Below are 25,651 nucleotides of genomic sequence, written 5' to 3'. Positions count from 1 at the left end.
TTCGCATAAGAACCACCCCCCCCCCCCACACCGATGTAAAAACGATCTCGAGCCAAGTCGATTGCGTGCCATCGCAAATCCTCACGTTTCCCACCTCCAGCCGTTGAACTTTGGCAAATTTCCACCGGGAATGACCTAATATCAACCCCCCCCCCCCCCCCGCTTTGACACCTGTGAACCTAAGTCCCCACCACCTGGGGTAAGAAGAAAGATTCAAATAAAAAGAAAATCCTTATACATTTCATATATCTTCTGATGTTGAAAGCACATACAAAGTTTCATGAAAAAGATGTTTAACAAGCCGGGAGGCGACGATGGTTCGCGGGCATTATTCAACAATGCCACGATAGGTACAATTGAGTTAGTGGAAGCTTTTGAGGAAGCCCTACCGTTAAACCTATCTCTTCCATCAAAATTGACCAAATCAAATCGGATTATTATCTTGCCAAAACGAAGTTTTTGCAAGATATGTTAGTCAGCTTGTATGTTGTTTTTTTTTGTTTGTTTGTTTGTTTGTAATCACGTATAAAAAATTCTGCAGAGCACAGTTATCATCGGAAATTTTTGTAACTTTGCATATCAGAGGCCTATAGAGGTCCCTTTCAGCACATAAAATTTTGAAGGTCAAGGTCAAAGGTCAAGGTCACTGTCGCAAATCAGGGGAGTCGACGAAACCCTTATTTTTTTGAGTAATTTTGATCGGATCGTCTTCAAACTTCATGGGAATATAGTTCATGGTCTGGCGTTGAGCTGATTAATTTTTGGTGGCGATTGGCCTTGACCTTCATGGTTAACGCCTAAGGTCAAACATATTTGACCCCAAGGTCAAATTTTCAAGTTTTAGGAACCATATCGTGTAGTACCTCAAATTGAACACCTCGATGAGTGCTTTCTAGATATGTCAAGCTTGAGACATTATGACGTCATTTGGTGACGTTATGAGGCAACAGCATATTTTTCAAGGTTACTCTGTAGAACGATTCTCATCGGAATCTCTCGTAGGCAGATATTCCTCAAGGAGTCGCTCCTGGTGGATAGCAGCTCTGCTCACCTCAGTGTGACCTTAAAGAAGTCACACACGTGGTCACATTTTGGCAAGATACGGGTCACCCTGCGGGTGACATTGGTTTATTTATATGTTGTACTTATGGACATTACCACACAGCTTCTCGGAAATGAAATTGCGAGAAAAAAAAAGTTCAAGTTGGTGTGGCTCAGCCTACAAGGGGTGTGGGACGCCCCTCATACAAAAAGACAACTAGACCATGATATCTAGCTTGTGTCCAAGTTTCATCAAGATAGCATCAGACGTCAGAGCTATGCTCTGGAGAGAGTCACAGACAGACACACACACACAAACACAACGAAAATAGTGGTCACTACTGATGTCCGCGAACCAAAAATGTGCCTGCAATTGCATCTTCCGCTATGTAACCTTTTTGATCCCACCTGGGAGGAGAAGGAGGGGGGATGACACTGCTCTTGCACATTCTTGCCATGTGGTGATCATAATTACCAAGTACAGTGAATTTGTGCACAACTATTTAGAAGATAACATGACGGGCAGACAACCAGACAGACACAGGCAATTACAATATCCCACCCCCCCCATTTTTTTTTCTTCCAAAAACCATGGGGATAAAAAGTGATGCTCGCATGTGTTCGTTTCCCGATGACTGCTCATAGATATGGTCGCTGAATATCTGAGTAAGGAAACCTTAGACTACGGGTTCCAGAAGGTTAAAAGGAAACAAATAAATCAAAATTCACCAACACTTCGGATTCAGCTTTGACTATTATTCTTCAACAGCCGCAATGCTGGCCTATCCCAGGTTAAAATCCCAAAATGCTGCATTCATTAGTCTGTGGTCACCACATGTCCTGTGAATCAAAATACTTTTTACATGAATTACGAGTCCAATTTGGTTACTGCAGTGACCAACAGGTAAAGAAATCAACTCTCCGCTCACAACACACAACAGATTAATCCAGAAGAAACTGGAAGGGCACTCGGTGGAGTGCATACTGCCGCAAGGATCCGGATATTCGCCAAAATCGAATTGGTTTGTCCTCGTCACACACCAAACCTGTCCACAAAGTTTTGTACGAATCCAATCCAGAAGTTTTTGAGATATCGTGCGATATATTTGGTTTAAAGTCCCATCATTCAATGGTGAAGAATCACTTTAAAAATATGACTCTCCGCATTCGGATCTTCCACCAAAATCGAATCAATTTGTCCTAGTCACACACCCAACCTCTCCACCAAATTTAATCTTAATCCGTCCACAATTTTGAAATATCCTGCACACAAACAGAGACAGACAGGGGTGAAAAAAAATACCCCCAAATAAAAACGAAAACCTCAGCTTCAAGTCATACCATGAGTTTGTCAAAAACAAATTGCATGTTCGTTTCAAGCTTGTCCATTTCGGAGCCATAAAATGCTGACATTTCCGCAAGTAGCTTCAAGAACTGCAAATGACAACAGCAAACAAGATTAATATATATTCAGAGGGGGAGAGTAGAGGATGAACACGCATCTACATCAGGAATATCAATGATGTGCATCACTTACCTCAAGCTGCACGTTGTTGGTCTCCTCGGTAGAAAGTGCCTTCAGGTTCGGCAGGACTTGTTCACAGAAGTAAGTCACAAAAGGTGTGGCCTGAACGTTTTTCTGCAAAGAAACGGCACGTGTCGAAAAACAAAATAAAAACTTTCACCATGGAGGTGGGGATGTGAACGTGGGGAGGAAGCACTAAATGTACTTGTACTTAAAATATGAGCACAAACAATAAAATAAATAACACTTATGGAGGGCTTCAGGAAAGGTATCTCACGCACAGAGAAGAGTGGGAGAGCTTGGCGGGTACACTGCAGCAAGCGATCCACAGCGTCTGGATCCACGGGGCTGAAGGTATGCCTGAGGTCGGCCTGCTCCAGCACGAGGCGAACCAGCTGCTGCCGTCCGGCCAAAGACTGCAAGCCGTGCAGCCCGCTGAGCAACCGCATAAGTTGCACAAACTCCTCGCCATTGACGTCCAACAGAACCTTGCAATGGGTAAAAGAAGAGACCAATGGTCACCCAGCTGGAGTGACATGCAAACATCAATCGATTTCAAACTAGAGAACTGCTTGCAAACAATACGACTCGGAGGATGTCATTCTTATATTTCATTCAATATTCTCGCTCTTCCATAAAGCCTCGACTTTGTACATATAAAAAAAAAAAACGAGATCGGCACACTCTTCAACGTCGCCCAATATGCCTCCGTCCACATTATTAAATCATTGTACATGTAACCAAGTTTGATTTAAATCCCTTCAGCTGTTCTCAAGTACCACATTTTTACCTGACATGACCTCTTACCTTTGACCTTTTGATGCAAAAATCGAATCAGTTCATCTTTGCATCAAAACATATACTTATACCAAGTTTGGTCAAAATCCCTTTGTTCACAAGGTAGGGCGGTAACATAATCTTTACCCAACATTACTTCTGTTTGACCTTTTGATCCCAACATCGAATCATTTCATCTTCACACGATTATACATGCTTGTACCAATCTTGACTTAGATCCCTTCTGCCGTTCTTAAAGTCATCGCAGTGACGAAAACCTATCACAGATGCATGGACAGCCGGACGGACAACCCAAAAACACAATTCCTCCAGCAACTGCATCAGTTAAGGCACAACAAAAATAATAAATTGTGGCGAGAGATGGCCCAATATCCAAATCTGTTCATAATATGACAGGCCACTCGTGTGCCAAATTTGGTGCTTTCCTCACAAAATGCACAATCGTTATGCTATATTTAGCTAAGTTGCCCCACTACATGGCAATCTGATGAAACAGTAATATGATGGCATTTCGGAATCACAGGCAGAACACAGCCAACCTTCTTGGTTTCCTCCAGTATGTAGTCCTCCACATCCTTGGTGAGAATATCATCAGGCTGGTTGCGTAGTTTGGTGCTCAGGAAACGGATCGCACGCTCACGTACGACATCTTCACCCTGCAGGATCTGGGCGAACAGGCCACCTAGTGTACCTGCAACAAGGGAAGCTGTCACTTAAAAAAGAAGGTCTTTTATCAAAGCACCAACAAGACAGTAAACAAATCAAGAAGCACACTTTATGACTGCGAGCAGTTACGGCCGGGTGCCAAGCCGTCCAGCTTTGATCGGACACCTGAGCCATGACGTCATCTTTATCAAAATTAATTCAGAATCGGTAGTCATTCACATCTTTGAAGGTTTTTTATTTTATTTTATTTTATTTTAATCCAATGTGGCTGTGAGACAATGTGATTGATATTGAAATTTCAACAAATATTCCCCCAAGCTGTCAATTATATTAAAAATAAAAAAAAAACACACTCTCCCTGAAACCACTTAACCCATCAGTGTGACACTTTATAAGTATGATCCACTGCCATTGCTGCAAATATTTTTATGATAACTTCAGTCATATGGTGTGGCAACCACATTGGTTTTAAGGAAGTATTAAAAAAGATATTTCTCGGAAACCGCTGAATTTATCGATGCGAGACTGGTTTTCATCCACAAACCTTGCTGCATATATTGAGATCGCTTCCCATTCAAATTCCTCCTCCGATGAAAATTTTGTGTCAGTTACTTAAGCGGTTGCAGAGAAAAAGAATTTAAAAGAGAATAAACACACAAAGCTGCAGAAGAAGCACGACACCGTCGGACCCCACCATTCACAGGTCATAAAGTGTGACCTGCTTCGACATTCGCGCATTCGGATTTTTACCATGAACTCGCGAAGTGAAAAGCGGGGTTAAGCAATCGGTCGCGCATGTACGTATGACATACGGCGTGTCTGCATTTTGTTAAGAGCATGCATCGAAAACTGTTCGGCGGAGGAAATTGAAACTTTACCACGTGTGATATAGTGGTCATTCTTTTGAGGTCAACACAGGCCATTTTCTAAAATCCTCAACTTTCATCCGATCGACTTGAAATTTGAACAGGATTTTCATAAAAATGACCATCATGTGACGCGTGGTCTGGCAGCCAAATTGGATCGAAGGGAAAAAAAATCTTTGAAAATCGTCATGGGAGAAACCGCTTAACCAATCAATGCAAAATTTAACTAATCCATCAACTACCCATGGGAAATATGGTTTGATAAAGATGACATCATAGGTCACATGGTCTGATATTGGATGAAAGAAACAATAATAATAAATAAATAAATAAATAAATAAAAGGACTGGTCTATATGTACTGAGGAAATTGGAAACCAGCCAACACAATAGCATTACATAAAAAGATGCAAAAATGGATCCCCTGAATTAAAGCCCAATTAGCTTACAATACTTCCAGTCATCAGCAAGGCCATGAAATCCATCATCGCAGGTGACATAAAATCATTCCTTTTCTCCAACAGCCACATCTCACATCATCAATTTGGATTCAGACTTGGACACTGCACCTTGGACATGATCCTCTCGCAAACAATGGTGGAGGCCCTCAATATCAGACATGAGATCAGGGCCGTCTCTGGACATTTCTCGAGCTTTTGATATAGTATGGCATCTTGCGTTGCTCTCCAAACTGTCTGCTTCTGGAATCAAAGGCCAACTGCACTCTCAAATTCCTGACGTCTTCCATACTCGTGGATAGCGTGCGGCTCTCAACAGAACTCTTTCATCTCCTCCACCTGCCAAGGCTGGAGTACTCCGAAGCAGTGTTCTGGGCCCCATATTATTCCTAATCTTCATCAATGATCTCACCGGCTCTCTCTCGAAAATCCTCTTTGCCGATGACTCAAATCGTTGCCGTGAAATCTCTCATTCATCTGACAGGCAGCAGCCTCTTCCATCTTCGTAGACCTTCACAAAATCACAAACTGGTCAAACAATTTTCCTTATGCATCCATATTTGTTCTCCCTTATCCCCTTTTCATTGCCTGCATCACTTGTTTGTCACAACTACGTTCTCCCTCCACCCTGCCGTTGTTTCCCCTTTCTCCTGTTGTACCTTTTGTTATGTTGTGTCCTGATTTGTTCTGTGTCATCGCTCTTCCATGAGACTAGGCACAAAATTTTTTTTATATAAATATATTTCTTTTCTCAACATTGCCCCGACATTCATGGAATTTTTCAGGAATGTATCCCCCACAAATAGAATAATAATATAGAACAATAACAACAAACATAGCAAAAACAATCGGGTACCAGTCTGTAAGGGTGGCGTCCTAATTAAATGGTCACGAAGACAGACACAGACACACAGCGGTCAATTGGGGATGTGGAAAAAATAACTGCCAGTTTGCGATTTGATGTGCCAAGCTCAGAACGACACAAAAACCGGTTGCTAATGAATAACGAAAGAATACATACCTTTTGCATCAACCTTGAATATCCCCATTAGGGCATGATTCACCAACGTGCTCTCAGTCTGGTCATCTGAGGGATGGCAACCACAGTAAGTGCAGAGCATTATTACAGGCAAATAGGTGCCGAGTCTCCATCAAACTCACACCTTCAAGGGGGTGGGGAATGATGTCGAAATACTCCCAAAAAATAATCAAAAAGAAATAACCAAGACCAAACTTGCAACACGTTTTATTTTTTTTTTTCAGGCCAAAAGGCCAAGCCTTGGCTTTGTTAGGCTCGAGTGCATCGACAGCTACCTTCCGTGTAAAATCGTCAATTCAACTCTCAGATCAAGAAAGATACAAAATGATTTTAGATAAGAAATGCGGGCAATAACCTCAACAACGAGAGAGTTCATCGAACGTCTTACCTTGCGCAGTCGTGAGATAAAAAGGACAGCCACCTGAATGGCTGCCTTCATTTTCTGTTCGTAGACCTTGGAAAATTTAAGAACATTCTCCATCCCTCTCTGCACCTTGGATCGCATTCAAAGATGGCCATGGCTTCAATCGACCATTTTGAAACCTTTAGCCATGACCTTCGTCGTGAGGGTTTTAACAGGAAAAAAACCTCCTCAGGACACGATTCCGATTCCTCTCTGATGTGCTCCTCCTCCACAGCAAGAAATCTTCATTGTTCAGCTCCTCTCTGTGTGAGAAGCAAATCCTCATCATCTTCATAAACCTCCTCAAATCTCACGTGCAGGGCCATGTCCACAATCTGTTGCCTTCAGCCTCCAGGAAACCTCGGAACTCAATCACTGCCTCAGACCAGAGTTGATGGAAATGAAAATGATGGAGATGAAAGTGCGGCTGGGCATGCGATTCCAATAAAGTCCAGTTTCACTGAGGTTAAACACCTGGCTTGGTGTGCAATCTCCAGCTGCAATCACCGATTTGAAAACAGATGGAAATCGTTCGGCAGCGGCATGATCTGCAGAAGCAGCTTCCCTGGTCAACACGAGATTGTGGAATGCATGACAACCCTTGAAGCGCTCAAACCACCCATGACTGTCAGCAAAAGGCACTGGATCATTGTTATCCTTGGTTAGATTGCAATACAAACTCATCTTCTCTTGAATGACCTTTCCAGACAAGGCCATGTTCTGTTGGTTCTGATGCTCTATCCACATGTTATAAATGGGTAGATTTGTGCGATCTCGATTCAATTCAATTACACACAAGCTATGACTCCAACTTCAACAGACTATGATTCCCACCTCCTTGTCGGGTCGGACAGGGAAGGTTTTGGCCCAAGTCCTTCACAAACCGATCAGCGAAGTTGAGGTTCGACTGAAGGTGATTTGGGGTCGGAATTTGAAATTTGTTCCAGTAAAATAAAAGGGGGGGGGGACAGAGGGGGAAAGGATTAAAAAGTAAGGGATAGCAGGTCAAAATGGTTACTGGTCTGTAGCTGGTAGGGCCTGTTTTTGCACCATTCCTGTGGAGGGCAGTGACGATAACCAACGTCAGGAGGCAGCAAAAGGAGGACAGAATGAATTGGGTAGATTGGGAGCAATAAAAGCAGAGCAGGATTTGAAAACGGGCACTGATGCAGGTTTAATGCTGAACAGAACTTTCTCTACCTATTCAGGTGAGGACAGAGTCCAGTTGATAGTCGGTATGTCAGGGTGTAAGATGGGGACAGAACGTGATGGGTGGGTATATGATATGAGATACGGAAAGGGGGAGAGGGGAGAGGGGGAGAGGGGGCAGGCAGAATATATATCTTTTTAATGCATTTCTGTTGTCCATTCCATGGAAGTAGTTCAACTCACACCAATGTAAGGTTATGAACCACCTATCACAAATAGATGTTCCTTTTCAAACCGAGTGTTTTGCAGAATTATGAAATGGGGGAGAAAGAATAAATAAATAAAATTTTTAAACACCAGATGTCCCATGAGAAAAGTGATGACATAATACTTAGTAGACCAATCACAAATGATGTCAGTCAATCATAAAAAAAACAGCTAATCACAGGGTCCCTCAAAAATTGGCTGTTTCATAAATAGAGATCCATGAAAACAGCCAATCACGGGCATCTCTCGATGGCCTGCTGCGTACATGTTGTGGAAGGGGCCAAAGGTTGTGAGAACATGCTTTTGCTCGAGATGTCTGGCCCCGAGGAAACAGATACCCTTCATTCTGATGATGGTAATGGTTACTGTTAGATTATCTTCCATTTCAGAGGCAGAGAGGGTGTGAGAGATAGAGATAGAGATAGAGAGAGAGGGTGTGAGAGATAGAGATAGAGATAGAGATAGAGGGTGTGAGAGATAGAGATAGAGATAGAGATAGAGATAGAGAGAGAGGGTGTGAGAGATAGAGATAGAGATAGAGATAGAGATAGAGAGAGAGGGTGTGAGAGATAGAGATAGAGATAGAGATAGAGATAGAGAGAGAGGGTGTGAGAGATAGAGATAGAGATAGAGATAGAGATAGAGAGAGAGGGTGTGAGAGATAGAGATAGAGATAGAGATAGAGATAGAGAGAGAGGGTGTGAGAGATAGAGATAGAGATAGAGATAGAGAGAGAGGGTGTGAGAGATAGAGATAGAGATAGAGATAGAGATAGAGAGAGAGGGTGTGAGAGATAGAGATAGAGATAGAGATAGAGATAGAGAGAGAGGGTGTGAGAGATAGAGATAGAGATAGAGATAGAGATAGAGAGAGAGGGTGTGAGAGATAGAGATAGAGATAGAGAGAGAGGGTGTGAGAGATAGAGATAGAGATAGAGATAGAGATAGAGAGAGAGGGTGTGAGAGATAGAGATAGAGATAGAGATAGAGATAGAGAGAGAGGGTGTGAGAGATAGAGATAGAGATAGAGATAGAGATAGAGAGAGAGGGTGTGAGAGATAGAGATAGAGATAGAGATAGAGATAGAGATAGAGAGAGAGGGTGTGAGAGATAGAGATAGAGATAGAGATAGAGATAGAGATAGAGGGTGTGAGAGATAGAGATAGAGATAGAGATAGAGATAGAGGGTGTGAGAGATAGAGATAGAGATAGAGATAGAGATAGAGGGTGTGAGAGATAGAGATAGAGATAGAGATAGAGATAGAGATAGAGGGTGTGAGAGATAGAGATAGAGATAGAGATAGAGATAGAGAGAGAGGGTGTGAGAGATAGAGATAGAGATAGAGATAGAGATAGAGAGAGAGGGTGTGAGAGATAGAGATAGAGATAGAGATAGAGATAGAGAGAGAGGGTGTGAGAGATAGAGATAGAGATAGAGATAGAGATAGAGAGAGAGGGTGTGAGAGATAGAGATAGAGATAGAGATAGAGATAGAGAGAGAGAGGTTGAGAGATAGAGGTAGAGATAGAGATAGAGATAGAGAGAGAGAGGTTGAGAGATAGAGATAGAGATAGAGATAGAGATAGAGAGAGAGGGTGTGAGAGATAGAGATAGAGATAGAGATAGAGATAGAGATAGAGATAGAGATAGAGATAGAGATAGAGATAGAGATAGAGATAGAGAGATAGAGAGATAGAGAGATAGAGATAGAGATAGAGAGGTTGAGAGAGAGAGATAGAGAGATAGAGATAGAGATAGAGGTTGAGAGAGAGAGGTTGAGAGAGAGAGATAGAGATAGAGATAGAGATAGAGATAGAGAGAGTGAGAGAGAGAGAAAGAGATAGAGAGGGTAGAGATAGAGATAGAGAGAGAGGGTGTGAGAGATAGAGATAGAGAAAGAGATAGAGATAGAGAGAGAGGGTGTGAGAGATAGAGATAGAGATAGAGATAGAGATAGAGAGAGAGGGTGTGAGAGATAGAGATAGAGAGATAGAGATAGAGATAGAGATAGAGAGAGAGGGTGTGAGAGATAGAGATAGAGATAGAGATAGAGATAGAGAGAGAGGGTGTGAGAGATAGAGATAGAGATAGAGATAGAGATAGAGAGAGAGGGTGTGAGAGATAGAGATAGAGATAGAGATAGAGATAGAGAGAGAGGGTGAGAGAGATAGAGATAGAGAGAGAGGGTGTGAGAGATAGAGATAGAGAGAGGGTGTGAGAGATAGAGATAGAGAGAGAGGGTGTGAGAGATAGAGATAGAGAGAGAGGGTGTGAGAGATAGAGATAGAGAGAGAGGGTGTGAGAGATAGAGATAGAGAGAGAGGGTGTGAGAGATAGAGATAGAGAGAGAGGGTGAGAGATAGAGATAGAGAGAGAGGTGTGAGAGATAGAGATAGAGAGAGAGGGTGTGAGAGATAGAGATAGAGATAGAGATAGAGATAGAGATAGAGGGTGTGAGAGATAGAGATAGAGATAGAGATAGAGATAGAGAGAGAGGGTGTGAGAGATAGAGATAGAGATAGAGATAGAGATAGAGAGAGAGGGTGTGAGAGATAGAGATAGAGTTAGAGATAGAGATAGAGATACAGATAGAGATAGAGATCGAGAGAGAGGGTGTGAGAGATAGAGATAGAGAGAGAGGGTGTGAGAGATAGAGATAGAGAGAGAGGGTGTGAGAGATAGAGATAGAGAGAGAGGGTGTGAGAGATAGAGATAGAGAGAGAGGGTGTGAGAGATAGAGATAGAGAGAGAGGGTGAGAGATAGAGATAGAGATAGAGGGTGTGAGAGATAGAGATAGAGAGAGAGGGTGTGAGAGATAGAGATAGAGAGAGAGGGTGTGAGAGATAGAGATAGAGAGAGAGGGTGTGAGAGATAGAGATAGAGAGAGAGGGTGTGAGAGATAGAGATAGAGAGAGAGGGTGTGAGAGATAGAGATAGAGAGAGAGGGTGTGAGAGATAGAGATAGAGAGAGAGGGTGTGAGAGATAGAGATAGAGAGAGAGGGTGTGAGAGATAGAGATAGAGAGAGAGGGTGTGAGAGATAGAGATAGAGAGAGAGGGTGTGAGAGATAGAGATAGAGAGAGAGGGTGTGAGAGATAGAGATAGAGAGAGAGGGTGTGAGAGATAGAGATAGAGAGAGAGGGTGTGAGAGATAGAGATAGAGAGAGAGGGTGTGAGAGATAGAGATAGAGAGAGAGGGTGTGAGAGATAGAGATAGAGAGAGAGGGTGTGAGAGATAGAGATAGAGAGAGAGGGTGTGAGAGATAGAGAGAGAGGGTGTGAGAGATAGAGAGAGAGGGTGTGAGAGATAGAGATAGAGAGAGAGGGTGTGAGAGATAGAGATAGAGAGAGAGGGTGTGAGAGATAGAGATAGAGAGAGAGGGTGTGAGAGATAGAGATAGAGAGAGAGGGTGTGAGAGATAGAGATAGAGAGAGAGGGTGTGAGAGATAGAGATAGAGAGAGAGGGTGTGAGAGATAGAGATAGAGAGAGAGGGTGTGAGAGATAGAGATAGAGAGAGAGGGTGTGAGAGATAGAGATAGAGAGAGAGGGTGTGAGAGATAGAGATAGAGAGAGAGAGTGTGAGAGACAGAGATAGAGAGAGAGGGTGTGAGAGATAGAGATAGAGAGAGAGGGTGTGAGAGATAGAGATAGAGAGAGAGGGTGTGAGAGATAGAGATAGAGAGAGAGGGTGTGAGAGATAGAGATAGAGAGAGAGGGTGTGAGAGATAGAGATAGAGAGAGAGGGTGTGAGAGATAGAGATAGAGAGAGAGGGTGTGAGAGATAGAGATAGAGAGAGAGGGTGTGAGAGATAGAGATAGAGAGAGAGGGTGTGAGAGATAGAGATAGAGAGAGAGGGTGTGAGAGAGAGAGAGAGATAGAGAGGGTGAGAGTTAGAGATAGAGAGAGATGGTGTGAGAGATAGAGATAGAGAGAGAGGGTGTGAGAGATAGAGATAGAGAGAGAGGGTGTGAGAGATAGAGATAGAGAGAGAGGGTGTGAGAGATAGAGATAGAGAGAGAGGGTGTGAGAGATAGAGATAGAGAGAGAGGGTGTGAGAGATAGAGATAGAGAGAGAGGGTGTGAGAGATAGAGATAGAGAGAGAGGGTGTGAGAGATAGAGATAGAGAGAGAGGGTGTGAGAGATAGAGATAGAGAGAGAGGGTGTGAGAGATAGAGATAGAGAGAGAGGGTGTGAGACATAGAGATAGAGAGAGAGGGTGTGAGAGATAGAGATAGAGAGAGAGGTTGAGAGATAGAGATAGAGAGAGAGGTTGAGAGATAGAGATAGAGAGAGAGAGGTTGAGAGATAGAGATAGAGAGAGAGAGAGGTTGAGAGATAGAGATAGAGAGAGAGAGAGGTTGAGAGATAGAGATAGAGAGAGAGGGTGTGAGAGATAGAGATAGAGAGAGAGGTTGAGAGATAGAGATAGAGAGAGAGGGGGTGAGAGATAGAGATAGAGAGAGAGGGTGTGAGAGATAGAGATAGAGAGAGAGGGTGTGAGAGATAGAGATAGAGAGAGAGGGTGTGAGAGATAGAGATAGAGAGAGAGGGTGTGAGAGATAGAGATAGAGAGAGAGGGTGTGAGAGATAGAGATAGAGAGAGAGGGTGTGAGAGATAGAGATAGAGAGAGAGGGTGTGAGAGATAGAGATAGAGAGAGAGGGTGTGAGAGATAGAGATAGAGAGAGAGGGTGTGAGAGATAGAGATAGAGAGAGAGGGTGTGAGAGATAGAGATAGAGAGAGAGGGTGTGAGAGATAGAGATAGAGAGAGAGGGTGTGAGAGATAGAGATAGAGAGAGAGGGTGTGAGAGATAGAGATAGAGAGAGAGGGTGTGAGAGATAGAGATAGAGAGAGAGGGTGTGAGAGATAGAGATAGAGAGAGAGGGTGTGAGAGATAGAGATAGAGAGAGAGGGTGTGAGAGATAGAGATAGAGAGAGAGGGTGTGAGAGATAGAGATAGAGAGAGAGGGTGTGAGAGATAGAGAGAGAGAGAGAGGGTGTGAGAGATAGAGATAGAGAGAGAGGGTGTGAGAGATAGAGATAGAGAGAGAGGGTGTGAGAGATAGAGATAGAGAGACAGGGTGTGAGAGATAGAGATAGAGAGAGAGGGTGTGAGAGATAGAGATAGAGAGAGAGGGTGTGAGAGATAGAGATAGAGAGAGAGGGTGTGAGAGATAGAGATAGAGAGAGAGGGTGTGAGAGATAGAGATAGAGAGAGAGGGTGTGAGAGATAGAGATAGAGAGACAGGGTGTGAGAGATAGAGATAGAGAGAGAGGGTGTGAGAGATAGAGATAGAGAGAGAGGGTGTGAGAGATAAAGATAGAGAGAGAGGTGTGAGAGATAGAGATAGAGAGAGAGGGTGTGAGAGATAGAGATAGAGAGAGAGGGTGTGAGAGATAGAGATAGAGAGAGAGGGTGTGAGAGATAGAGATAGAGAGAGAGGGTGTGAGAGATAGAGATAGAGAGAGAGGGTGTGAGAGATAGAGATAGCGAGAGAGGGTGTGAGCGATAGAGATAGAGAGAGAGGGTGTGAGAGATAGAGATAGAGAGAGAGGGTGTGAGAGATAGAGATAGAGAGAGAGGGTGTGAGAGATAGAGAGATAGAGAGAGAGGGTGTGAGAGATAGAGAGATAGAGAGAGAGGGTGTGAGAGATAGAGAGATAGAGAGAGAGGGTGTGAGAGATAGAGAGATAGAGAGAGAGGGTGTGAGAGATAGAGAGATAGAGAGAGAGGGTGTGAGAGATAGAGAGATAGAGAGAGAGGGTGTGAGAGATAGAGAGATAGAGAGAGAGGGTGTGAGAGATAGAGAGATAGAGAGAGAGGGTGTGAGAGATAGAGAGATAGAGAGAGAGGGTGTGAGAGATAGAGAGATAGAGAGAGAGGGTGTGAGAGATAGAGAGATAGAGATAGAGATAGAGATAGAGATATAGAGATATAGAGATATAGAGATATAGAGATATAGAGATATAGAGATATAGAGATATAGAGATATAGAGATATAGAGATAGAGAGATAGAGAGATAGAGAGATAGAGAGATAGAGAGATAGAGAGATAGAGAGATAGAGAGATAGAGAGATAGAGAGATAGAGAGATAGAGAGATAGAGAGATAGAGAGATAGAGAGATAGAGAGATAGAGAGATAGAGAGATAGAGAGATAGAGAGATCGAGAGATAGAGAGATAGAGAGATAGAGAGATAGAGAGATAGAGAGATAGAGAGATAGAGAGATAGAGAGATAGAGAGATAGAGAGATAGAGAGATAGAGAGATAGAGAGATAGAGAGATAGAGAGATAGAGAGATAGAGAGATAGAGAGATAGAGAGATAGAGAGATAGAGAGATAGAGAGATAGAGAGATAGAGAGATAGAGAGATAGAGAGATAGAGAGATAGAGAGATAGAGAGATAGAGAGATAGAGAGATAGAGAGATAGAGAGATAGAGAGATATAGAGATATAGAGATATAGAGATATAGAGATATAGAGATATAGAGATATAGAGATATAGAGATATAGAGATATAGAGATATAGAGATATAGAGATATAGAGATATAGAGATATAGAGATATAGAGATATAGAGATATAGAGATATAGAGATATAGACATATAGAGATATAGAGATATAGAGATATAGAGATATAGAGATATACAGATATAGAGATATAGAGATATAGAGATATAGAGATATAGAGATATAGAGAGATAGAGAGATAGAGAGATAGAGAGATAGAGAGATAGAGAGATAGAGAGATAGAGAGATAGAGAGATAGAGAGATAGAGAGATAGAGAGATAGAGAGATAGAGAGATAGAGAGATAGAGAGATAGAGAGATAGAGAGATAGAGAGATAGAGAGATAGAGAGATAGAGAGATAGAGAGATAGAGAGATAGAGAGATAGAGAGATAGAGAGATAGAGAGATAGAGAGATAGAGAGATAGAGAGATAGAGAGATAGAGAGATAGAGAGATAGAGAGATAGAGAGATAGAGAGATAGAGAGATAGAGAGATAGAGAGATAGAGAGATAGAGAGATAGAGAGATAGAGAGATAGAGAGATAGAGAGATAGAGAGATAGAGAGATAGAGAGATAGAGAGATAGAGATAGAGAGATAGAGAGATAGAGAGATAGAGAGATAGAGAGATAGAGAGATAGAGAGATAGAGAGATAGAGAGATAGAGAGATAGAGAGATAGAGAGATAGAGAGATAGAGAGATAGAGAGATAGAGAGATAGAGAGATAGAGAGATAGAGAGATAGAGAGATAGAGAGATAGAGAGATAGAGAGATAGAGAGATAGAGAGATAGAGAGATAGAGAGATAGAGAGATAGAGAGATATAGAGATATAGAGATATAGAGATATAGAGATATAGAGATATAGAGATATAGAGATATAGAGATATAGAGATATAGAGATATAGAGATATAGAGATATAGAGATATAGAGATATAGAGATATAGAGATATAGAGATATAGAGATATAGAGATATAGAGATATAGAGATATAGAGAGATAGAGAGATAGAGAGATAGAGAGATAGAGAGATAGAGAGATAGAGAGATAGAGAGATAGAGAGATAGAGAGATAGAGAGATAGAGAGATAGAGAGATAGAGAGATAGAGAGATAGAGAGATAGAGAGATAGAGAGATAGAGAGATAGAGAGATAGAGAGATAGAGAGATAGAGAGATAGAGAGATAGAGAGATAGAGAGATAGAGAGATAGAGAGATAGAGAGATAGAGAGATAGAGAGATAGAGAGATAGAGAGATAGAGAGATAGAGAGATAGAGAGATAGAGAGATAGAGAGATAGAGAGATAGAGAGATAGAGAGATAGAGAGATAGAGAGATAGAGAGATAGAGAGATAGAGAGATAGAGAGAGATAGAGAGAGATAGAGAGAGATAGAGAGAGATAGAGAGAGATAGAGAGAGATAGAGAGAGATAGAGAGAGATAGAGAGAGATAGAGAGAGATAGAGAGAGATAGAGAGAGATAGAGAGAGATAGAGAGAGATAGAGAGAGATAGAGAGAGATAGAGAGAGATAGAGAGAGATAGAGAGAGATAGAGAGAGATAGAGAGAGATAGAGAGAGATAGAGAGAGATAGAGAGAGATAGAGAGAGATAGAGAGAGATAGAGAGAGATAGAGAGAGATAGAGAGAGATAGAGAGAGATAGAGAGAGATAGAGAGAGATAGAGAGAGATAGAGAGAGATAGAGAGAGATAGAGAGAGATAGAGAGAGATAGAGAGAGATGGAGAGAGAGAGAGATGGAGAGATATAGAGAGAGATATAGAGAGAGAGATAGAGATAGAGAGAGATATAGAGAGATATAGAGAGATATAGAGAGATATAGAGAGATATAGAGAGATATAGAGAGATATAGAGAGATAGAGAGAGATATAGAGAGATATAGAGATATAGAGAGATATAGAGATATAGAGATAGAGAGATATAGAGAGATATAGAGAGATATAGAGAGATATAGAGAGATAGAGAGATAGAGAGATAGAGAGATAGAGAGATAGAGAGATAGAGAGATAGAGAGATAGAGAGATAGAGAGATAGAGAGATAGAGAGATAGAGAGATAGAGAGATAGAGAGATAGAGAGATAGAGAGAGATAGAGAGAGATAGAGAGAGCTAGAGATAGATAGAGAGATAGAGAGATAGAGAGAGATAGAGAGATAGAGAGAGATAGAGATAGAGAGATAGAGAGATAGAGAGATAGAGAGATAGAGAGATAGAGAGATAGAGAGATAGAGAGATAGAGAGATAGAGAGATAGAGAGATAGAGATATAGAGATAGAGAGATAGAGAGATAGAGAGATAGAGAGATAGATAGAGAGAGATAGAGAGAGATAGAGAGAGATAGAGAGAGATAGAGAGATAGAGAGAGATAGAGAGATAGAGAGATAGAGAGATAGAGAGATAGAGATATAGAGATATAGAGAGATAGAGAGATAGAGAGATAGAGAGATAGAGAGATAGAGAGATAGAGAGATAGAGAGAGATAGAGAGAGATAGAGAGAGATAGAGAGAGATAGAGAGAGATAGAGAGAGATAGAGAGAGATAGAGAGATAGAGAGATAGAGAGATAGAGAGATAGAGAGATAGAGAGATAGAGAGATAGAGAGATAGAGAGATAGAGAGATAGAGAGATAGAGAGATAGAGAGATAGAGAGATAGAGAGATAGAGAGATAGAGAGATAGAGAGATATAGAGATATAGAGATAGAGAGATATAGAGATATAGAGATATAGAGATATAGAGATATAGAGATATAGAGATATAGAGAGAGAGAGAGATAGAGATCGAGAGATAGAGATATAGATAGAGAGATAGAGATAGAGAGATAGAGAGATAGAGAGATAGAGATAGAGAGATAGAGAGATAGAGAGATAGAGAGATAGAGAGATAGAGAGATAGAGAGATAGAGAGATAGAGAGATAGAGAGATATAGAGATATAGAGATATAGAGAGATAGAGATATAGAGATATAGAGATATAGAGAGATAGAGAGATAGAGAGATAGAGATAGAGATAGAGAAAGAGAGATAGAGAGATAGAGAGATAGAGAGATAGAGAGATAGAGAGATAGAGAGAGATAGAGAGAGATAGAGAGAGATAGAGAGAGATAGAGAGAGATAGAGAGATAGAGAGATAGAGAGATAGAGAGATAGAGATAGAGAGATAGAGATATAGAGATAGAGAGATAGAGATAGAGAGATAGAGATATAGAGATAGAGAGATAGAGAGATAGAGATAGAGAGATAGAGATAGAGAGATAGAGAGATAGAGAGATAGAGAGATAGAGAGATATAGAGATATAGAGATAGAGAGATAGAGAGATATAGAGATATAGAGATATAGAGATATAGAGATATAGAGATATAGAGATAGAGATAGAGAGAGTGTGAGAGATAGAGATAGAGATAGAGAGTGTGAGAGATAGAGAGAGAGGGTGTGAGAGATAGAGAGTGTGAGAGATAGAGATAGAGATAGAGATAGAGAGAGAGGGTGTGAGAGATAGAGATAGAGATAGAGATAGAGATAGAGATAGAGAGAGAGGGTGTGAGAGATAGAGATAGAGATAGAGATAGAGATAGAGAGAGAGGGTGTGAGAGATAGAGATAGAGATAGAGATAGAGATAGAGAGAGAGGGTGTGAGAGATAGAGATAGAGATAGAGATAGAGATAGAGAGAGAGGGTGTGAGAGATAGAGATAGAGATAGAGATAGAGAGAGAGGGTGTGAGAGATAGAGATAGAGATAGAGATAGAGATAGAGAGAGAGGGTGTGAGAGATAGAGATAGAGATAGAGATAGAGATAGAGAGAGAGGGTGTGAGAGATAGAGATAGAGATAGAGATAGAGAGAGAGGGTGTGAGAGAGAGAGATAGAGATAGAGATAGAGATAGAGAGGTTGAGAGAGAGAGATAGAGATAGAGATAGAGATAGAGAGGTTGAGAGAGAGAGATAGAGATAGAGATAGAGATAGAGATAGAGAGGTTGAGAGAGAGAGATAGAGATAGAGATAGAGATAGAGAGAGAGGGTGTGAGAGATAGAGATAGAGATAGAGATAGAGATAGAGAGAGAGGGTGTGAGAGATAGAGATAGAGATAGAGATAGAGATAGAGAGAGAGGGTGTGAGAGATAGAGATAGAGATAGAGATAGAGATAGAGAGAGAGGGTGTGAGAGATAGAGATAGAGATAGAGATAGAGATAGAGAGAGAGGGTGTGAGAGATAGAGATAGAGATAGAGATAGAGATAGAGAGAGAGGGTGTGAGAGATAGAGATAGAGATAGAGATAGAGATAGAGAGAGAGGGTGTGAGAGATAGAGATAGAGATAGAGATAGAGATAGAGAGAGAGGGTGTGAGAGATAGAGATAGAGATAGAGATAGAGATAGAGAGAGAGGGTGTGAGAGATAGAGATAGAGATAGAGATAGAGATAGAGAGAGAGGGTGTGAGAGATAGAGATAGAGATAGAGATAGAGATAGAGAGAGAGGGTGTGAGAGATAGAGATAGAGATAGAGAGAGAGGGTGTGAGAGATAGAGATAGAGATAGAGATAGAGATAGAGAGAGAGGGTGTGAGAGATAGAGATAGAGATAGAGATAGAGATAGAGATAGAGGGTGTGAGAGATAGAGATAGAGATAGAGATAGAGAGAGAGGGTGTGAGAGATAGAGATAGAGATAGAGATAGAGAGAGAGGGTGTGAGAGATAGAGATAGAGATAGAGATAGAGATAGAGATAGAGAGAGAGATAGAGATAGAGAGAGAGGGTGTGAGAGATAGAGATAGAGATAGAGATAGAGATAGAGAGAGAGGGTGTGAGAGATAGAGATAGAGATAGAGATAGAGACAGAGATAGAGGGTGATAGAGATAGAGATAGAGATAGAGAGAGAGGGTGTGAGAGATAGAGATAGAGATAGAGGGAGAGGGTGTGAGAGATAGAGATAGAGATAGAGATAGAGAGAGAGGGTGTGAGAGATAGAGATAGAGATAGAGATAGAGAGAGAGGGTGTGAGAGATAGAGATAGAGATAGAGATAGAGATAGAGATAGAGATAGAGATAGAGATAGAGATAGAGGGTGTGAGAGATAGAGATAGAGATAGAGATAGAGATAGAGGGTGTGAGAGATAGAGATAGAGATAGAGATAGAGATAGAGAGAGAGAGGGTGTGAGAGATAGAGATAGAGATAGAGATAGAGATAGAGAGAGAGAGGGTGTGAGAGATAGAGATAGAGATAGAGATAGAGAGAGAGGGTGTGAGAGATAGAGATAGAGATAGAGATAGAGAGATAGAGAGATAGAGATATAGATAGAGAGATAGAGATAGAGAGAGAGGGTGTGAGAGACAGAGATAGAGATAGAGAGAGAGGGTGTGAGAGATAGAGATAGAGATAGAGATAGAGATAGAGAGAGAGGGGGTGAGAGATAGAGATAGAGAGAGAGGGTGTGAGAGATAGAGATAGAGAGAGAGGGTGGGAGAGATAGAGATAGAGATAGAGATAGAGATAGAGATAGAGGGTGTGAGAGATAGAGATAGAGATAGAGATAGAGAGAGAGGGTGTGAGAGATAGAGATAGAGATAGAGATAGAGATAGAGAGAGAGGGTGTGAGAGATAGAGATAGAGATAGAGATAGAGATAGAGAGAGAGAGGTTGAGAGAGAGAGATAGAGATAGAGATAGAGATAGAGAGGTTGAGAGAGAGAGATAGAGATAGAGATAGAGATAGAGAGAGAGGGTGTGAGAGATAGAGATAGAGATAGAGATAGAGATAGAGAGAGAGGGTGTGAGAGATAGAGATAGAGATAGAGATAGAGATAGAGAGAGAGGGTGTGAGAGATAGAGATAGAGATAGAGATAGAGATAGAGAGAGAGGGTGAGAGATAGAGATAGAGATAGAGATAGAGATAGAGAGAGAGGGTGTGAGAGATAGAGACAGAGATAGAGACAGAGATAGAGACAGAGACAGAGACAGAGACAGAGACAGAGATAGAGATAGAGATAGAGATAGAGACAGAGACAGAGACAGAGACAGAGACAGAGACAGAGACAGAGATAGAGATAGAGATAGAGAGAGAGATAGAGATAGAGATAGAGATAGAGATAGAGATAGAGATAGAGATAGAGAGAGAGGGTGTGAGAGATAGAGATAGAGATAGAGATAGAGATAGAGAGAGAGGGTGTGAGAGATAGAGATAGAGATAGAGATAGAGATAGAGAGAGAGGGTGTGAGAGATAGAGATAGAGATAGAGATAGAGATAGAGAGAGAGGGTGTGAGAGATAGAGATAGAGATAGAGATAGAGATAGAGAGAGAGGGTGTGAGAGATAGAGATAGAGATAGAGATAGAGGGTGTGAGAGATAGAGATAGAGATAGAGATAGAGATAGAGAGAGAGGGTGTGAGAGATAGAGATAGAGATAGAGATAGAGATAGAGAGAGAGGGTGTGAGAGATAGAGATAGAGATAGAGATAGAGATAGAGAGAGAGAGGGTGTGAGAGATAGAGATAGAGATAGAGATAGAGATAGAGAGAGAGGGTGTGAGAGATAGAGAGAGAGGGTGTGAGAGATAGAGATAGAGATAGAGATAGAGATAGAGAGAGAGGGTGTGAGAGATAGAGATAGAGATAGAGATAGAGATAGAGAGAGAGAGGGTGTGAGAGATAGAGATAGAGATAGAGATAGAGATAGAGATAGAGAGAGAGAGGGTGTGAGAGATAGAGATAGAGATAGAGATAGAGATAGAGATAGAGAGAGAGGGTGTGAGATAGAGATAGAGATAGAGATAGAGATAGAGAGAGAGGGTGTGAGAGATAGAGACAGAGATAGAGACAGAGACAGAGACAGAGACAGAGACAGAGACAGAGACAGAGACAGAGACAGAGACAGAGACAGAGACAGAGACAGAGACAGAGACAGAGACAGAGACAGACAGAGACAGAGATAGAGATAGAGATAGAGATAGAGAGAGAGGGTGTGAGAGATAGAGATAGAGATAGAGATAGAGATAGAGAGAGAGGGTGTGAGAGATAGAGATAGAGATAGAGATAGAGATAGAGAGAGAGGGTGTGAGAGATAGAGATAGAGATAGAGATAGAGATAGAGAGAGAGGGTGTGAGAGATAGAGATAGAGATAGAGATAGAGATAGAGAGAGAGGGTGTGAGAGATAGAGATAGAGATAGAGATAGAGATAGAGAGAGAGGGTGTGAGAGATAGAGATAGAGATAGAGATAGAGATAGAGAGAGAGGGTGTGAGAGATAGAGATAGAGATAGAGATAGAGAGAGAGGGTGTGAGAGATAGAGATAGAGATAGAGATAGAGAGAGAGGGTGTGAGAGATAGAGATAGAGATAGAGATAGAGAGAGAGGGTGTGAGAGATAGAGATAGAGATAGAGATAGAGAGAGAGGGTGTGAGAGATAGAGATAGAGATAGAGATAGAGAGAGAGGGTGTGAGAGATAGAGATAGAGATAGAGATAGAGAGAGAGGGTGTGAGAGATAGAGATAGAGATAGAGATAGAGAGAGAGGGTGTGAGAGATAGAGATAGAGAGAGAGGGTGTGAGAGATAGAGATAGAGAGAGAGGGTGTGAGAGATAGAGATAGAGAGAGAGGGTGTGAGAGATAGAGATAGAGAGAGAGGGTGTGAGAGATAGAGATAGAGATAGAGATAGAGATAGAGATAGAGATAGAGATAGAGATAGAGATAGAGATAGAGGGTGTGAGAGATAGAGATAGAGATAGAGAGAGAGGGTGTGAGAGATAGAGATAGAGATAGAGGGGGTGAGAGAGAGAGATAGAGATAGAGATAGAGAGGTTGAGAGAGAGAGATAGAGATAGAGATAGAGATAGAGAGGTTGAGAGAGAGAGATAGAGATAGAGATAGAGATAGAGATAGAGAGGTTGAGAGAGAGAGGTTGAGAGATAGAGATAGAGATAGAGATAGAGAGAGAGAGGTTGAGAGAGAGAGGTTGAGAGATAGAGATAGAGAGAGAGGGTGTGAGAGATAGAGATAGAGATAGAGATAGAGAGAGAGGGTGTGAGAGATAAAGATAGAGATAGAGATAGAGAGAGAAGATGTGAGAGATAGAGATAGAGATAGAGATAGAGAGAGAGGGTGTGAGATAGAGATAGAGATAGAGATAGAGAGAGAGGGTGTGAGAGATAGAGATAGAGAGAGAGGGTGTGAGAGATAGAGATAGAGATAGAGATAGAGATAGAGAGAGAGGGTGTGAGAGATAGAGATAGAGATAGAGATAGAGATAGAGAGAGAGGGTGTGAGAGATAGAGATAGAGATAGAGATAGAGAGAGAGGGTGTGAGAGATAGAGATAGAGATAGAGATAGAGAGAGAGGGTGTGAGAGATAGAGATAGAGATAGAGATAGAGAGAGAGGGTGTGAGAGATAGAGATAGAGATAGAGAGAGAGGGTGTGAGAGATAGAGATAGAGATAGAGATAGAGATAGAGATAGAGGGTGTGAGAGATAGAGATAGAGATAGAGATAGAGATAGAGAGAGAGGGTGTGAGAGATAGAGAGAGAGGGTGTGAGAGATAGAGAGAGAGGGTGTGAGAGATAGAGAGAGAGGGTGTGAGAGATAGAGATAGAGGGTGTGAGAGATAGAGATAGAGATAGTGAGAGATAGAGATAGAGATAGAGATAGAGATAGAGATAGATAGAGATAGAGATAGAGAGAGAGGGTGTGAGAGATAGAGATAGAGATAGAGATAGAGATAGAGAGAGAGGGTGTGAGAGATAGAGAGAGAGGGTGTGAGAGATAGAGAGAGAGGGTGTGAGAGATAGAGAGAGAGGGTGTGAGAGATAGAGATAGAGGGTGTGAGAGATAGAGATAGAGATAGATAGAGATAGAGATAGAGAGAGAGGGTGTGAGAGATAGAGATAGAGAGAGAGGGTGTGAGAGATAGAGATAGAGATAGAGATAGAGAGAGAAGGTGTGAGAGATAGAGATACAGATAGAGATAGAGAGAGAGGGTGTGAGAGATAGAGATAGAGATAGAGATAGAGAGAGAGGGTGTGTGAGATAGAGATAGAGATAGAGATAGAGAGACAGGGTGTGAGAGATAGAGATAGAGATAGAGATAGAGAGAGAGGGTGTGAGAGATAGAGATAGAGATAGAGATAGAGAGAGAGGGTGTGAGAGATAGAGATAGAGATAGAGATAGAGAGAGAGGGTGTGAGAGATAGAGATAGAGATAGAGATAGAGAGAGAGGGTGTGAGAGATAGAGATAGAGATAGAGATAGAGAGAGAGGGTGTGAGAGATAGAGATAGAGATAGAGAGAGAGGGTGTGAGAGATAGAGATAGAGATAGAGATAGAGAGAGAGGGTGTGAGAGATAGAGATAGAGATAGAGATAGAGAGAGAGGGTGTGAGAGATAGAGATAGAGATAGAGATAGAGAGAGAGGGTGTGAGAGATAGAGATAGAGATAGAGATAGAGAGAGAGGGTGTGAGAGATAGAGATAGAGATAGAGATAGAGAGAGAGGGTGTGAGAGATAGAGATAGAGATAGAGAGAGAGGGTGTGAGAGATAGAGATAGAGATAGAGATAGAGAGAGAGGGTGTGAGAGATAGAGATAGAGATAGAGATAGAGAGAGAGGGTGTGAGAGATAGAGATAGAGATAGAGATAGAGAGAGAGGGTGTGAGAGATAGAGATAGAGATAGAGATAGAGAGAGAGGGTGTGAGAGATAGAGATAGAGATAGAGATAGAGAGAGAGGGTGTGAGAGATAGAGATAGAGATAGAGATAGAGAGAGAGGGTGTGAGAGATAGAGATAGAGATAGAGAGAGAGGGTGTGAGAGATAGAGATAGAGATAGAGATAGAGATAGAGATAGAGGGTGTGAGAGATAGAGATAGAGATAGAGATAGAGATAGAGAAAGAGGGTGTGAGAGATAGAGATAGAGAAAGAGAGAGAGGGTGTGAGAGATAGAGATAGAGATAGAGAGAGAGGGTGTGAGAGATAGAGATAGAGATAGAGATAGAGATAGAGAGAGAGGGTGTGAGAGATAGAGAGAGAGGGTGTGAGAGATAGAGAGAGAGGGTGTGAGAGATAGAGAGAGAGGGTGTGAGAGATAGAGAGAGAGGGTGTGAGAGATAGAGATAGAGATAGAGATAGAGATAGAGAGAGAGGGTGTGAGAGATAGAGAGAGAGGGTGTGAGAGATAGAGAGAGAGGGTGTGAGAGATAGAGAGAGAGGGTGTGAGAGATAGAGAGAGAGGGTGTGAGAGATAGAGAGAGAGGGTGTGAGAGATAGAGATAGAGATAGAGATAGAGATAGAGATAGAGATAGAGATAGAGATAGAGATAGAGGGTGTGAGAGATAGAGATAGAGATAGAGATAGAGGGTGTGAGAGATAGAGATAGAGATAGAGGGTGTGAGAGATAGAGATAGAGATAGAGAGAGAGGGTGTGAGAGATAGAGATAGAGATAGAGAGAGAGGGTGTGAGAGATAGAGATAGAGAGAGAGGGTGTGAGAGATAGAGATAGAGATAGAGATAGAGAGAGAGGGTGTGAGAGATAGAGATAGAGATAGAGATAGAGAGAGAGGGTGTGAGAGATAGAGATAGAGATAGAGATAGAGAGAGAGGGTGTGAGAGATAGAGATAGAGATAGAGATAGAGAGAGAGGGTGTGAGAGATAGAGATAGAGATAGAGATAGAGAGAGAGGGTGTGAGAGATAGAGATAGAGATAGAGATAGAGAGAGAGGGTGTGAGAGATAGAGATAGAGATAGAGATAGAGAGAGAGGGTGTGAGAGATAGAGATAGAGATAGAGATAGAGAGAGAGGGTGTGAGAGATAGAGATAGAGATAGAGATAGAGAGAGAGGGTGTGAGAGATAGAGATAGAGATAGAGATAGAGAGAGAGGGTGTGAGAGATAGAGATAGAGATAGAGAT

General features: G+C 41.8%; 1 protein-coding gene across 3 annotated transcripts in view; it reads right to left on the bottom strand.

Annotated features, from left to right (window-relative positions):
* Nucleotides 1-25,651, bottom strand: part of API5 (apoptosis inhibitor 5) — a 95,841-nt gene that overhangs the window by 40,225 nt on the left and 29,965 nt on the right. For all 3 annotated transcript variants that reach the window (XM_085886618.1, XM_085886619.1, XM_085886620.1), the window contains 5 exons: nt 6,375-6,440; nt 3,904-4,055; nt 2,848-3,054; nt 2,579-2,680; nt 2,383-2,475 (listed from right to left, as the gene is read on the bottom strand). In XM_085886618.1, the coding sequence (XP_085742744.1) occupies nt 2,383-2,475; nt 2,579-2,680; nt 2,848-3,054; nt 3,904-4,055; nt 6,375-6,440 (620 nt within the window). The remainder of the gene's footprint in view (nt 1-2,382; nt 2,476-2,578; nt 2,681-2,847; nt 3,055-3,903; nt 4,056-6,374; nt 6,441-25,651) is intronic.

The sequence above is a fragment of the Eptatretus burgeri genome, chromosome 6 (genome assembly GCF_056783735.1).
Source record: "Eptatretus burgeri isolate ZD-2024b chromosome 6, Ebu_testis_v1, whole genome shotgun sequence".
NCBI classification, from domain to species: Eukaryota; Metazoa; Chordata; class Myxini; order Myxiniformes; family Myxinidae; genus Eptatretus; species Eptatretus burgeri.
This window is presented reverse-complemented; position numbering and strand designations above follow the sequence as displayed.